The sequence below is a fragment of the Mixophyes fleayi genome (assembly GCF_038048845.1).
Source record: "Mixophyes fleayi isolate aMixFle1 chromosome 12 unlocalized genomic scaffold, aMixFle1.hap1 SUPER_12_unloc_2, whole genome shotgun sequence".
Taxonomy (NCBI): domain Eukaryota; kingdom Metazoa; phylum Chordata; class Amphibia; order Anura; family Limnodynastidae; genus Mixophyes; species Mixophyes fleayi.
In genome coordinates, this window is record NW_027445896.1 from 777022 (window position 1) to 793819 (window position 16798).

General features: G+C 40.5%; 2 protein-coding genes across 5 annotated transcripts in view; one reads left to right on the forward strand and one right to left on the reverse strand.

The window, feature by feature from the left end:
* LOC142112083 (SLAM family member 5-like) overlaps positions 1-16798 on the reverse strand; it is a 346313-nt gene that overhangs the window by 121809 nt on the left and 207706 nt on the right. The gene's annotated exons all lie outside the window — the stretch shown is intronic.
* Positions 3562-15473, forward strand: LOC142112092 (SLAM family member 9-like). Its single transcript, XM_075193938.1, has 5 exons — positions 3562-3639; positions 10753-11073; positions 14065-14340; positions 14445-14480; positions 14915-15473. The coding sequence occupies exons 1-5, from the start codon at positions 3579-3581 to the stop codon at positions 14998-15000; spliced, it is 780 nt and encodes a 259-aa protein (XP_075050039.1). The 5' UTR covers positions 3562-3578; the 3' UTR covers positions 15001-15473.

Here is a 16798-nt window from a genome sequence, read left to right on the forward strand (position 1 = left end):
AACCAATGCGACAGTGGAGAGAGACCTGGCAAGGAGCTCCGGAAGAGGAACACAGCCAGAACCAGTGTAGAGTACAAAGTCAAAAAAGAAGACTACGGGTTCAACGCAGAAAACATTGGCAGGGCTTTGAATACAATGGCGGCTGGCGAGATCAATATAGAAGACAGTGGAGTCAGTCAGAAGTTCAGTGGCTGAAGATAGAAGACAGTGACAGGCATCAGATAGACAGTGAACAAGGAGAAGACCGCTGGAAGCCATCCACAGGAGAAGCATCATGGGGGGAATGCACAATCATGGTTCTTCCCTGCTGCTGGACACCATTCTGTCTCCATTCTTAGTGCTCCATGTTCCTCCAAAATCTACGTTTAAAATACACTGGTGGGTCAATTGGCTTCTCAAAAATTGACCTTAGTGTGTGTGTGCGTGTGTGTGTGTGTGTTTGTGTGGTGGGGAATTTAGACAGAAAGCTCTGATCTGAATGATTGAAACTTCTTTGGAAAGTGCTGAATGATATGGCAGCACAAAACAAATAAGCAGTGATAATTATATTGAATTAAATATTGTTTTTATTTTATGGGCATTAGTTAGGGGAGTTAATAAAATGGCGAGCAAGAAAATACGTCACTCTTCCTGCCACACCGTCCTTATTTGTAGCAGTAAAGAATGAATGAAACTGCCCTTCTCTCACTAAATAAAGTGTGAACCAGGGCTGGCGTGTTGTGATTTATCTATAAGTTCCTTAAAGAGACATATACATTGAAAATCTTGTTACAAATAAAAAAACAAGTGTATACAATCAATAAGAAAAGTATTGGGAAAGGAATGTTTGATATCAGATCCTATAACAAAATGTTCTTAAGAGTAATTATAAAACCTATGTTGCCTATTCCATAACCATCATAGAGATGTGTCTGTATCCATTTAAATATTACAGAAATAAATACTGAATGTCTATCAAATAAGTATAATTAAATATGTTAGTACACAGAAATATGCCTATAAAGTACAAAAAATCATAGTTAGGGGCAGTGCATAATTAGGGGGTGCTACCCTGAAAATAAAGAGTTTTAGGCACCCCCTATACCCGAGCACCCTATGTGACCAACTAGGTTTAACCATATTTGCCCAATCTCCTGGCATGTCCGGGAGATTCCCGAATTCCGGGTAGGTCTCTGGGATTCCCATAAGAGCAGGCAATTCTCTGGCCCGTCAGGAGCTTAAATGACACGATTTGTGGTGGAATCCGTCATTTTGGCCACACCCCCAGAGACAAAATGATAATGTGCGGGGCAAAAATGACGATACGGCGTGTTCCATACTTGTTCATTGTCTAAGTTAGCTATAGTGCCAGGCGCCATGGTCTAAATGTTATTTTTCTTTATCCTTTTTTCATTTTCAACAAAGGAAGACCTTGAGTACACCCGACACTTTGATGTATCTCTCCTATTTTTATCATTAATAGATGCATTGCAAACCAGATCTAATAGTACTGTACGTAGTACAGCAAATACTCTTAGATCCATTTTACATGGAGCTATACTCACTGTCTTCGTTCAAATCTCCCATTCATTTAGCAAGTCCTTTCTACCCTGAATGAAAATGCTGTGTGTATTGATCATGGGTTCAGGAACAACTGTATTTGGTTACAGTTCCAACACCATATCTCCTGGCTGTAATTGACAAGAGGGGTCTTGGTGTAAAGACCATTTTATGGTGCTGTATTTAAACAGCCCTATAGCTTAAGGCCAATATACAACCTCCATGTATATGCTCAGGTTACGCCAAGAGGTTTCAAAGCATATTATCATTATTAACACCAGTTAATGCAGTACCACGGAAAATGTTTTAATGTTGTTTTATTTTACTTAAAACGAAATAGCTTTGGCTGGAGTACAAAGAGTTAAGATGAAACAGCTAAATATTATATACCTGCTATACTCATTTCACTGGATCCGCTAGGGTCTCCCGTGGATGCAAACAACCCGCTCTCCTCTTACCGCTACGCCTGTTTGAAACAAGTCAAGCTGTTGTCAATGCCCCTCCCACGTGAACTTCCTATTAACCTGAATGGTAAGTTTACAGCAGAGGGGCAGCAACACAGCTTCTGTCAAATAGCCCAAGTGGTAAGAGGACAGATTAGATCCATCTGGGACCTTGGTTGGTCCAAAAAGAGAAACATAGCAGAGAAGTATGATTTCAGTCATTTATTTTAGTTTCCCTCAAAACGACATTTTTTAGCTTTGGGTGTAGTCAGGGGCACAGGATCGACATTTTTCATGGGGGAGGGGGAGGGCAAAAGGTCAAGGACTACTATAGGGCTTGGAGACCCTTTTTTTTCGTGTTTGGTATCTCGTTTTACAACAGTTGTAACAGTGACTGTAGATATACAAAGACCCCCAATCCTATGTTCATTTTTGTCAGTGTTTCAGTGGTTGGCCAAAAAATAATTTATACATTATTATATAAATATTATTAATATTAATTACCAATTAGTACAACAGCTGTTAGAAAGATAGATAAATTCTATTGTTCATCTTAAAAATGTACATTTTTCATAGACATTAACCTAGTTTTTGTTCAGATTTCGTTGACAGCATCATTCCATTTGATTGGGGGCATTTTTAAATGTCACTGGTCATGGTATATGCTATAAATTCAAATCGCTATATCTCATGTTTGTTACTGGACGCACCACACAAAATCAGGGTAAATGTAGAGTGAATAGTTGTTTTTCCTCAATCCAGGTTGTTTATTAAATGTTTATGAACGGAACACTTAGAGTTTTTAAAATACACAAATCGATCAATCTGTATTAAATGTATACTAAGACCAGTGGCGGATCCATGGGGGGGGGTGATAGGGGCATTCGCCCCCCCTAGCAGCAAAAAGCTAGGTCCCAGCCGCCGATTAAAACGAGAGGGGTGGGGCTAAGCGCGAGCGGGGGGCGGGGCTGAATGTGGGCCAGCCAATCAGAGTGGTCCCAGCCGGCGACCACAACGGGAGGGTGCGGGGCCAATCGCGGGCGGAAGGCGGGGTTAACGCAGGCCAGCCAATCAGAGCAAAGGAGGGGCGTGATTATGCAAAATTTCCCCCCTAAACATAAAGTCTAGATCCGCCCCTGACTAAGACAATCTATATTACAGAACATTTGGTAGTTATACTAAGACAATCTATCATTTTAAAAAAGTTTAGAACAGATACCATGACTTCAGAAAGTAGCATGATGGCTTTTGTGTAGAAGTTCATGAGGAAAGGGTGGACTCAGTCTTTGCCCACCCAACAGAAATCATTGCCCCCCTCTATTCCTCTGGTTTCTACACCCCTGGGTGCAGTGTAAACCAGGTACTATATGAGATACTTTCAATGAGTTGTATTGCTTATATAGAGACATAACATGCTATCATTTTTATTGTGCTGAAATGCTAGTCAAATAAACTAGAGTGCTGAAAATGAAAGTGGTCAGTTGACGACGTATATTATTAGACATGTCACTCGAGCAGTGGGTATGTCTGTTATATTTCCTATACTTTGAAGGGAAGTAAGCTTTGCATTGTGAGAGCTCATATTGTGCTGAAAGGATGCTTAACAAGACCCCAGAGCGGATCTTTACCATGCTGTCCGTCTTTTTCCTGGTTTCAGGTGAGCAAAGCTAGAGTGTAGATAGTCTCAGTATATTGTAGCACGGCGGTGGTATCACTGGATCATATATACAGTAGACCGCAGACAGGCCTAGATACCAACTGTCCCTAATTTCAAGGGACCATTGCATGTTTCAAAGATATTCCTCTGGATTGTGCCTCTCTTTCAATACTGACCAATTGCACAATAATGTTCTGAAATTTGTGCATACTGGGCCTGAGTCACTAAGGGGAGCAAGGCAAAAAAATTGGAGTAAATTTGATCCTGGACAAACCATGGTACAATGCAAGGGGTGCAAATTAGTTTATTATTTTGCTCATAAGTTAAATACTGGCTGTTTTTTCACGTAGCGCACAAATACTTGATAGCTTTATTTTTACACTGAAATGTAAAGTTGATCTAGGACATGCCCTACCCCAACTGTAAATCTGTCCCCACATGCCCAGGTGCAAAGTTACTCCTTTTTTATGCTTTGCTCTCCTTGATGACTCAGGCCCCTTAGATACAATTCCTACCATCTATGTGTATTATCTTTATGTTTTTACATTATTATTCATTGGAAAAAAGTATTTGAAATGCAAAATAAAATGGTTAAACTACGGACTGTACTATGGTAGGATGAGTTATGGTTAGTAACAGACGTTGTAAGTTTTCTTTACTCAGTTAAAGATCACGAACAAGGATGTGGAGCCACTGAATTAGTCCTTCGCCCAAGAGTTGAGGAGGTTTTGGATTTCTGCTATTATGTTTGTGTTGAAACAAAACTATTGTCAAATTTAATAAGAAACAGTATTTACAAGTAAAAGTATCAAATGGGATCCAAGTTTGCGCTAAGATTTGCTAATCTCATTGCGGAATGTTGGGAGGAACATTCCGGGCAAGAATTTGATGTGAACCTGGGTCTCTACAACGCAATATAGATTGGATTATTTTCATTTGTAGAGGTAGACAAGCGACTTTAGCTTGATTTCTAGTTAAATATCTATTTGAATTTGAAATTTGCTGTTATTTTAGATTTCAATATTTTAAATTGATATTCAGGTCAACACCAAAACATTTTAAATTGAATGAACCAGTGCTACCAGATTGCAATGGGAGAAAGTGCCTAGCGGGGCTATGTGATCTAGTCAGGGGCTAGGTGATTTTGAATATAGAAGAAAAGTAGTTTGAGTGGAGTGTTGTTTAATGGGGATAATATCCTAGGGGGGTTAAGAAGACAGCTCAGGAATTTGGTAAGCTTGACTTAAGAGTTGAGTTTCCAGGAAACTCTTTAAGGTTTGGATCAAAAGGAAAGTTTTGTTGTATGAGGGAGGAAACGTCATGGACTGTGTGCAGCTTGAAAAAGTCCTGTAACCAGATATAGGAGCTGGTAATGGCTGTATATAAGAGACACAGATCTTGCGCAGAGCATAGTGGTTGAGTTGGAAGATATTTCTCTCTATCAAAACCCCTAAACCTTCAGGGAGCATAGGTGGCCCCCAGACCCCCGGCTGTTGATTCCAAAGTGAAAGTTCCATGCCAGCACTTCTAAATGTCCACTTTGACCACTTGTATAGAGAGATGTATAAATTTAATTTACAGGGGGATCTATTAATACAGTACACTTATTTAATTTGCATTAACCTACTTTGAGATACAGTTGATTAAGTCCAGTTCTTAAAAAGTCAAAGCTGATTTATAAATAAAATCTGTGAAAGCCAGGAAGTATGATGACTCATATCTGAAGTTTCGCTTCACTTCTACAGCAGTGAATGGGAACTCAGGCCTCCGTGTACAGTTTCTGAGGCAATTGTAGCACAGGATAGCTTGAAGCCAACAAAGTTACAATGTCATTTACAAACAAAACATGGTGATCATGTACAGAAGGAAAGAGATCAGGGCAGCACGGTGGCTCAGTGGTTAGCACTTCTGCCTCACAGCACTGGGGTCATGAGTTCAATTTCCGACCATGGCCTTATCTGTGTGGAGTTTGTATGTTCTCCCCGTGTTTGCGTGGGTTTCCTTCGGGTGCTCCGGTTTCCTCCCACACTCCAAAAACATACTGGTAGGTTAATTGGCTGCTGACAAATTGATCCTTGTCTGTGTGTATATTAGGGAATTTAGACTGTAAGCCCCAATGGGGCAGGGACTGATGTGAATGAGTTCTCTGTTCAGCGGTGCGGAATTAGTGGCGCTATATAAATAAATGGTGACGATGATGATAATCTCTTTGAAAAAAATAAAGATTAAAAAATGTAATATGCACCAGGTCAAGTGCTTTAAAAGTGTTGCTTCAAGTGGTAGACCACATTGCTAGAAATAACTGGGGAATATCTCATTCTCCCAGCTGCAAAAGACATTTGCAGAACAATGCTCAGTGACAAAAGTGATTAAAGTTTCAGACAACACAATCTGCAGCTATCAATATGCAGCTGACCTTCAGATTGCAATCCAGTCTATTTTCCATGCAAGGTGCAGTCCAGGACACGTGGATAGCAGATACCCAAGTGTGCCTTGTCTCATACCTCTATCGTGACCATCTAATGGGGCAAAAATATGAGGATCTCTGGTGAAAGGAACATAAATTATCATCCTCATTCTTCTTTAAAGCAGTGTTAAACTGTCAGTACCATCAGTCTTAGACATCACTGCAATCCACTGACCTGGCCTAACCAATTAGAATCCTTCACAGAGCGTAGCTGTGCTCAGCCTCAGGCTAGAGATGACGTGACACCTATCTAAGGGGTTACCACTAACCTCCACTACTGATGACACTTGCAGGGAATCACCAATCAACCAGCCACTGTAAGAACCTGCTCAGTGCCTGAGTATCAATTGTGTCCGACATCAATACTCCCGCTCCAAGACTATATTGGGAAGCATAGCTGCTAGTTGTGATCTTCAACTTCTGTGTTCCCTCTCCCCAACAGTATCACACCCGTACCAGCATTTGCATCTGCTGTGTTTTCTGCAGAGTCCTCACACCAGCTTAGTAATCTGCTGCTTTCATGGAGAGAATCAACCGCACCGGGCCACGACCTGGGTCCTCACTGAGCAAAGTCCATATCCCTGGTTGAAGTCCGGTGAGGGTTTTAGACTCCATGACCAGAGTATTTGGTTGTGCCAATCCCACCTGCTAGTTATTGTCATCTGTCTGTGTACAATCTGCTACACTTGCTGTCAATCTCTGTTCTACAGGGTCCCTGCGATATAATCTGTTGTATCTATTTGTTTACTGCTTTAACAGTGCCAACACTTCCGTTTACCTTATTGTACACTACGCTCTGTTCAAACAGTGCCGACACATCTGTGTACCGCATTACACGCTAGCCGCGAGTCAACCAGTCCCAACACCTCCTTGTAACTTATTGAATGTTACATGCTTTTCAATCAGTGGCAACATCTTCGTGTATGTTAGGAACCCCCCTAGCCGATACTGCACAACCCGGAATCTACTCTGCCAGTCAGGTGTTCACTGGAGCCCCTAGTGGTGGGGACAGACTGGGCCGCAGACTGACAGAGGGTCGTGAAGTGCTTACCGCCTGGGGAGAACCCTGGAAAGTGGAGTGAAGTCCAGGCAAGGGTCGAGGGCCGGCAGCAGACAGGGAATCCAATAAACAAGCCGAGGTCAAGGGTCACGAGCAAACAGGAAGGTCGGTAAACACGCCAGAGGTCGGGGTCACAAGAAACACAGGCAGGGTCCAAATCCAGGCAAGGGGTCATACACAGGCAATCCAACAGAATATCCAAAGGACAGGAGCAAGGAACAGAGCAGGTCAGCAGACTGGTAACAGAAGCTATAACTGGCAGTGAGGCTGCAGACCTCACTGCCTTAAATAGTACCAAGAGCCAATCAGGACAGAGGAGGGTAGGGCTGACAATCAGGCTCAGGAGGCTGCTAATTAATTACTAGTTAGAACTAGCATAGGTAATAACTAGAGATGGGCGGGTCCGGTTCTCCGAGAACCGAACCCACCCGAACTTTGGGTATCCGAGTACCGAGCTGAGCAGCTCGGTACTCTCCCGCCCATTCCGAATCCAAATCGAGGCCGAACGTCATTGTGACGTCGTCGGATCTCGGGGCTCGGTTCTCGCGATACTTCAACTTTATAAATACACGCCTCCACAGCAATCCATCGCCATTTGACAGAGGGAGAGAGCAGGGTGTAGTCATAGGCTAATTAGAGCAGGGACAGAGAATACAATATTGTTCTTGCAATTGCTCTAACCAAAATCGCTAGTGCAGAGAGGAGGATAGAGGTTTATTATTTTTTCTTCATATTTGGCACTCCCCAGCGCTTTTGGGGTGTCCCCCATATTTGTGCATAAATATTTCTGGCTGTCAAAAGTCATATCTGTCAGCAGTATCTACTAAATAATTTTTAGCACTCCTCAGTGCTTTTGGGGTGTCCTCCCTAATTGTGCATTAATATTTCTGGCTGTCAAAAGTCATATCTGTCAGCAGTATCTACTAAATAATTTGTAGCACTCCTCAGTGCTTTTGGGGTGTCCTCCCTAATTGTGCATTAATATTTCTGGCTGTCAAAAGTCATATCTGTCAGCAGTATCTACTAAATAATTTTTAGCACTCCTCAGTGCTTTTGGGGTGTCCTCCCTAATTGTGCATTAATATTTCTGGCTGTCAAAAGTCATATCTGTCAGCAGTATCTACTAAATAATTTGTAGCACACCTCAGTGCTTTTGGGGTGTCCTCCCTAATTGTGCATTAATATTTCTGGCTGTCAAAAGTCATATCTGTCAGCAGTATCTACTAAATAATTTGTAGCACTCCTCAGTGCTTTTGGGGTGTCCTCCCTAATTGTGCATTAATATTTCTGGCTGTCAAAAGTCATTTCTGTCAGCAGTATCTACTAAATACTTTTTAGCACTCCTCAGTGCTTTTGGGGTGTCCTCCCTAATTGTGCATTAATATTTCTGGCTGTCAAAAGTCATAACTGTCAGCAGAATCTACTAAATAATTTTTAGCACTCCCCAGTGGTTTGCGCTCAGAATGGATTCAAAGCAGTCCACATATGATCTGAATGAGCAACCAGGTTCTGTCACCAGTCCTGATGTTAGTGTTCCCAGTACGTCATCTGGCCAAGGCGATGTCAAACAACAGAGTGTTTTCAAATTAGTGCAAAAAACAAAAACCAAAAATTTTTTTACTGTATTGAAGCGAAAAAGAAGTGTAACTGAGCAAAAGTTAAGTGACGATAAAAAAAAAATTGCAAGCATGCCATTCTACACACGCAGTGGCAAAGAGAGAATGAGGCCTTCACCTTTGGCTATTAGTGGCAGATCCCAAAAAGTTACCCAGCCTACAATTGGTGCACAACTACTGTTACGCGTCAAAGCCGAGCTGCAAGATAACAGTGAGGCATTACAGGAGAATATTTGCTCTGATTCACAAATGACAACAATCCCTGTGGAGAGTCCATCCAACAGTGGGATGTCTAATCGTGAGCATTCTGCTGATGTGTGCCTTAATAGCCCGAGTGTAGCCGGTGATACCCAAATTGAGGATGCCACTTTGGAATTAGAAGAGGATGAGGGGGAGATTTGTGTAGGCGACGAGGGCGCTAATGATGATGTTGATGATTATGATGCAGACAGATACCAAATCGCCTTTCTCAATTTCTATTTATATTCTAGATTATATAACGGCTGAATAGTTTTCTATTTTACTCCTAGTGGAGAGAGGATCTGATACAGACAGATACCAAACTGCCTTTGTCCATTTCAATTTATATTGTACAGTATATAACGGCTGAATTTATTAGTATTTTATACAAGTGGAGGGGGGCCTAGAGAGACAGAAACCAAACTGGCTTTCTCCATGTCAATTAATATTGTACAGTCTATAATGGCTGAATTTTTTGGTATTTTATACAAGTGGAGGGGGGCCTAGAGAGACAGAAACCAAACTGGCTTTTTCCATTTCTTTACATATTTAACTATAAGTGTAGGCTGTAATATACATTCAAAGACGATGGCTGCATTGCCAATATGCATAGATGGAGAGGAAGACAATCTGTTTTGTGTGTAGAATAGGCCTACCAACGAAGAATTAAACTGTTTTTTTTGGATGATTTATTACCTCAACAATTAGATTACTTGTCTCTAAAACAGTTGGAGCACTAAATTGGGTTAATTTAGGCCCAAAAACATGGATTTTCCCAAAAAATAGCAAAACAAAACCAAACAAAACCAAAACCAAAACCAAAACACGCAATGGCGGTTTTGCAAAACCAAAACCAAAACCAAAACACGACGGTAATCCAGATCCAAAACCGAATCCAAAACCAAAACACGGGGGTCAGTGACCATCTCTAGTAATAACACCAACCAGGAAGCATGTATAAAAATATAAATGAACCAGTTTAAGTAATATGAGAGCCCCCCCTGGAGTTGGAGGATGTCCCTACACCCTCCTACATCTATGCCACAAGGATAAAATCAGAGCACAGAAACTAAAGCACGTGGCCGGCTGCTAGTTCACACCAGGAGGCAGCGTACCGCCGCGGCTCGTGACAGTGTACACATTTGTGTGCCTCATTACACGCTACGTGCTGTTTAAACAGTGCCAACATCTTCATGTACCTTAGTACATGCTACACGCAGCCCAGGCAGGGCCTACAAACTCTGTGTACTTAGTTGCACATTACCAAACCCCCTACACTATGTGTACTCAGCTGTACCTGAGTCAGCAATTTTGCCTATAGTGTCAAACACTTCAGTGTATTCCGGTGGGACAACCTCTCCTTGTATCGCATCCATACATCTTCTGGTATGTTCCCCCGTAGGTACAATATACCAGCTTCTCACATAAAACACTTCCTGTAGTGAGTTGATACTCTCTGTTACATGGTACTTGTGTAATATTTCTGCTTCTAACATATCTTTTGGTATACCCAAGTTTGCTGAACTTAAATTACTTCTTTAGAGTAAAGGTCAACTTGGTCATTTCAAATAATCTGTATTAGATCTTTATTAAACATATCTGGCTTCAGGGGAAAGGAGCTGCTTCCTTGTGACACGTGACAGCCTTAGCTCACAAACAGTAATATAATTTGAACCAAATGTTTAGTATATATATATATATTCTGATTTATTCTATCCTGTTTCCTGCAGCCAGAGAAGATTCTCCTCGGCAAGTGATTGGCCTTCTAAACCAGTCTGTCCGATTGTCCAACTACCTGGATCTCCAGCTTCCCATAGAAGACACCATGTGGCAATTCACAACCGAAGAAAGAACTGTTAAAGTGGCGGAATTTGAAAATGAAAATTTGAAGACGTATTTTCCTCAATTTACCAACCGGCTTCAGATATTTAATAATGGAGCAACATTAGTTATCACACATCTAGGGATGGAGGATAGTGGAGAGTACACCGCTTTTATCACACTGATAAATAAACAATTATACAGACCATCTTTTATCCTCAAAGTGTACGGTATGTGTTCACAAAAATAAGGTCACAGAAATAGAATATTTAAAGATGAACGATTGCCTATACAGCAGCTACTTTATAGAGTGAACTATAATCTTTGAGAATGCAGAAATCCAGGTCAGACTGTTTGGATGAAATCAATACATATATATATATATATATATATATATATATATATATATATATATATATGTGAGTATTTCTGTGTGTGTGGGGGGGGGGAGGGAATTGCTGCAAAGTAAGAGTGCTTTCAAAAACAGGAGTGTTAATGGTTTACTTAATTACTTACCAAAATGCAGAGTGGTTAAACAGAAGAGGACTCGGGAGTCAAATCGATATTTGGTGTGACAATCCTTTGCCTTCAAAAGAGCATCAATGCATCAATTCTTCTAGGTACACTTGCACACAGTTTTTGAAGAAAATCGGCAGGAAGGTTGTTCCAAACATCTTGGAGAACTAACCACAAATCTTCTGTGGATGTAGGCTGCTCACATCCTTCTGTCTCTTCATGTAATACCAGACAGACTCAATGATGTTGAGATCAGGGCTCTGTGGGGGCCATATCATCACTTCCAGGACTCCTTGTTCTTCTTTACACTGAAAATAGTTCTGAATGACATTGGCTGTATGTTTGGGGTTCTTGTCCTGCTGCAGAATAAATTTGGAGCCAATCAGACACCTCCCTGATGTTACTGCATGATAGATAATTACCTGCCTGTATTTCTCTGCATTGAGGACACCGTTCATTCTGACCAAATCCCCAACTCCATTGGCTGAAATGCAGCCCCAAACTTGCAAGGAAATTCCACCATGCTTCACTGTTCCACAAAAGTAAGAGTGAAACTGATTGGCCATATATCACAACCAAACTGTGGCTCTCCAGCTGTGGAAGAAAGCACTTTTAACATTTTGTGCACAGCTCAAATGCAGTGAATAAATTAGTGGGAAATTAAAAAAGTGCTTTGTGCGTGAATGTCCTCATCAACGGAGAGGTTAGGGGATTTTTCTTGTTTACCTTCTATAGGGAAACTGCACGAGGTTTGAGTAATCTCACCCATCAGAACTACAATCTGAATTTAGATGAAAATGCAGAACACGCCTCTTGTTCCATTGCTGTTTTGTGAATTTGGCAGACAACCTCATTACAAAATATATACATTTCAATTTATTTTATTTCAAGTGTCAGATTTGCAGTTTTCAACACGGAAATTACCTTTATACATTACCTGATTTTGAAACCGCAACGGAAACCACAAAATATGTTGCGGTTTTACAAAATTGTTCTTCATTACATGCTGTTCATTGTTGGCATATAGTGTCAGGCACAGTGTACAGTAGCATTCCTATCGCTTTTGATCTTGGGAACATTATCCTCTCTGGTGATCCTACTGATCCGTGTCTGGGGTCCTAAGTGCTGTGTTTTGAATGTTTTCAAGGAAGTGAGTTCCACGGAAACAAAACATAGGTTAAAGGTTATTTGGGTAAAAAATATTCTAGTAGCAGCAATAATAGAGATATGCTGTTACATGTGTTTTGATGGCTCAACGCGTTTCGCCAGTGGCTCAGTCAAATGGCTGCGATAAGCCTGAACAATGTTTACGTATATATATATATATATATATCATATTCATTCATTCAACTAAAATAAGAGTCATATTGAGTGTAGAATGGATGACTCAGAAATGTTGGTGGCCTGTAAGATGTGATTAAACAATGAAGGGCAGGAAGAGAGGATGTAGACGTATTTGAAATATAAAGAAATTCTAATAATAATACTTACACTAATAATATAAAACGATGAGATGCTGCTTTCAATAAAAACGCCACAAATGTATGCTTGTAGTGAGGTCATTGGGTGCTAGTTTCCCAAGATCATGTATTCACTATGCCTCAAGTTGTGTCAGTGGTCTGTGTATGTTATCTTTACAGTCTATTTCATTAGTTTGTATGAATCGAAAGGAGAACGAGATCATTTTTACCTACTGTGTATTAGCCTGGCATGGTAGGTGAGGGGGCACATTGAACATGTTCGCTTAGGGTGGCCTTAACCCTTAACCATTCTTGCCTACTTTTTAAACTTCTCCTCCTGGAGGAGAAGTCATGTGACAGGGAGTGGGAGGGGCATGGTAGCCCCACCCCCTACTAAGAAAAGCCAAAATTCACAGCATTTCGTAGCAGCGGGCGGGGCTTAGGGATGCAAAATCGCATCATTAAGCCTAGTCTCCATCACCACCGGGAGGATGCCTACTGTTTCGGGAGTCCAGTAGAACTCCGAAAAATTCGGGAGTCTCACGGTCTAAAAGTGACTACTAGTCTTGTTGTGTTCCTCTGAGAGTTCTTCTGCCAACTTGATTCATTTTCACAGTGTAAAAATAATATTTCTGCTTCACACATTAATTTCCCAATTGCATTAACCTAGTGTGATGTAGTTAATTAAAGGGATTATAACCATATAATTTTCATTTTGTATTTAGCTCATTTAAATATTATGGGATGACTGTATGAAAGTCATATTTTTTACTTTTTACTTTTACTTTCTCCAGTTCTAGTAATAAAATGCTTAATGGTTGATAACATAACCATAGACCTTTTAGTCTTAACCTTAACCCTTATGCAAAATAATAAAAGACACCACACCGACTTGCTGGCAAATAATTCTTCTTTACTTAAATAACCGTTTACTGTTATGGCGACGGGAGAACATTGTACTCGGCCTTGTCAATCCATCAGCGCACCCTAGTAGCTGAACTGTAATGGGACAACCGTCCCCAGCATCCTGGGCTAATTCTACCTTTCTGTAATAGGTGACCCAAAGAGACACAGATCAGTGGAGTGTTCTGTCGGCCTGCAACATCCCTTAATTCTGTTTGTTTTACAAATGGCTTATCATAAAGTCTATGGCCTATACTGATGTTATATACATTTTCATTTTAACATTATACATTTTAGGGTTATACAGTAGATCTCCATTAACAGCTTCCTTTCTGATGACAGAGCCTGTTCCCGACCCAACTATAAGGATTGAAGAGGAGAAGAGGACCGGTGACTGGTGTAATATGAGTCTTCATTGTTCTGTCCCCACAAACACATCAGTGTTGTCCTATACTTGGAAATACAGACACAGAGACACTGAGTATCAGCCGTATAATAATACTGGAAGCATAATCCAGATGTCACTGCAGCCTGAGTCCTGGGACATGGAATTCCTGTGTGTAGTACATAACCCAGCGGATCAGAAGAACGTCTCTCTCCGTGTCCGCGCTGCTCCAGGTGAGAGGGAAATAATAACTATGTCATAGTCCAGTATTGTTTTTTTATAGGTTTGTCCCATAATCTGCTTTATAAAATGTTTTGTTCTCACTCCGAAATTCTAGGTAGCTCTACAAGCCCCGGAAGGTCCGGACTGCCAGGTGAGAAATAATAATATAGACGTCATCTAATAATGTTTATTACATCTTTAAGAATGCTTCACATTTAAATTATAGTTTAAATCAAAGATATACTGTATGTGTTAAAAAGCAATAGGCTTTAGTTTTATTAACAAGTTTCAAATACATGCAAGAACTACAACTATGATTTCTAACAGTTTCACAGGACATTTAAAACAATAAACTAATTTGCACCCCTTGCATTGCAACATGGTTTTGTCCAGAAAACTTAAGTAAGAAAACTTACTCAAATTCTTGCCTAAGTTCCTTAATGAATCAGGCCCAATGAGTGTAGCTGGTTAGTTGCTAATTATGTTCATGTCAAACAGAATTTCTTAATAGCTCATACTAGTTTGCCTGTAATGTATAGGTTCAGTTCTGGTTCTCTAATCATTATATCTCTTGCTTCCCTCTAGGATGTTCCATCTATTTGAGATCTGCTCTGACTGCCATTTATCTGCTATTGTCCATCTTATTTATACATCTGTCGCACTGTTATTAACAGCAGGTAATGTTCAATATTATTATTATGCTCTAGTTTGGTGTTTTATTTGCTTGAACGAGCATAAAACATTTTAGTGAATTTCAAGGACATCCCAATGCTGTTTTGTTTTTTATTACCCATTGTATAATTAATTTCTCCCTTTTTTCTTACCCTGGCTGAGAATATCTGTGAGCTAAGATGCGCCCGGGTTCACATATAAATAGCGATCGCTTGTCTACCTGGAAAATAAATTCTAAAAATAAATAAAATAGACATTTATATATTTACTCGACCATGAAGCCAAATAAAAGCTCTATCTGGCATGATATAACCCACTATAATAGTCACCCGGGTAGAGTAAAAAAAAAAAATCCTGGTGAAGTCAACTCATACCGCTCACTGTTCCCGATTTTGGCGGGACATCCCAAGGGGTGGGACTTAACATGAAAGCGGGTGGAGTTTTGCACAAATTTGCCTATTTGCGGCGGGGGTGGGGTGGGTTAGAGAAACCGGGGGTGGGGCTTATTTTGTCCCGTTTTCAGGAGGTATGGTAAAGGGTTAACATGTCATTGTATGAGTTGCAGCTTGATGGTAACACGAAAAGCCCTGAAAGCAAGAGCCAAGGTCCCGAAAATATATTTAAATTCTGGCCATCTTCAGCCATTCATTGTACATTTTCTACCACACTACTCATATCTAGATATCTAGAGCATTTGTGTGTCCACTCCTCTAATATATTTTTTAGACAGTATCGGAAGGTCACTTTTATTAATTCCAAAAGTGCTTTTTCTGTTGCCCTTCTACTAATTTTATTTACCTTATTGATTGTTTTTGCCTACCCTGTTTTGTGAGAGATTGCTTCTGCCTAGTTTGTGCTCCGTAGAACGTTGAAATGACCACTTCCTGTCCACCATTTAGGTTAGACCCTCAGTCAGACTGCAACTTCCTATCTAGGCAGAGCTTGCAATGGATGGGTCATTTTAAAGGCAATACAACTGTAATAAGAAAGTAAAAATTTTATTTTGCAGCCACACATGTTATAACTATACTAAAGTAATAACCTCAGTCCCTGGCAGTGGGATAAGGGGCGTGGCCATGTCACGATGGGGGTGTGACACACAGAGGACTACATTGTGCTGTGAAGTGTTAGACTGCCCAGTAGATATCTCCCTTTTCCCCAACGTTTCCACCAGCAGGACAAATACGTCCCCGGGCGGAAATCGGGGCAGCGCCCTAAAATCGGGACTGTCGGTATTGCTTTAGGAAAGCTAAAACAATATTGGATTATGCAAATCTTCGAAGGAGAGAAAATAATTGTAGCACTTCTTTTTATTTACATGTTGGAATGTATTCGGTCTGAAATAAATCATAGCTGCCTACTCACCTGGAACATCCGGGAGACTCTCGAATTTCTGGGAGTCTTGTTTATTTTGTGTGCCTTAATGTTCTAATATTGTGTGTGGCACTAGTGAATGTTAAGGATCCAAACTGTAGAGAAATGCTTATTAACATTTATATTTCAAAGACGTCTATGCATTTAAATGCTGATTTGTGTAATGGATACTTCCTGCGTATACAGAATATATGTTGCTGTGCTCAAATTTTTAATAATGTCAACTTTTTACACCCGCATTTGAGATTCCCATAATGTCCTAGGTATAATGATCTTCCAATTGGGTTATCTATATTAAGCTGATGCATGGATTATATTACACTATATATATTATATTATGGCTGTGCTATGTTCTTTAGTAACAACAGTCTCTATCAATATGTGAAGCACTCGTTTTGTCTTTGGCTCAATGGTTATGGACTG

Excerpts from the sequence above, each read along its gene's own strand:
- LOC142112092 (XM_075193938.1), top strand. The coding sequence starts at position 3,579 with ATGCTTAACAAGACCCCAGAGCGGATCTTTACCATGCTGTCCGTCTTT. Across the intron at positions 3,640-10,752 it reads CGTCTTTTTCCTGGTTTCAG|CCAGAGAAGATTCTCCTCGG; the intron begins GTGAGCAAAGCT and ends TGTTTCCTGCAG. Across the intron at positions 14,341-14,444 it reads CCGTGTCCGCGCTGCTCCAG|GTAGCTCTACAAGCCCCGGA; the intron begins GTGAGAGGGAAA and ends CCGAAATTCTAG.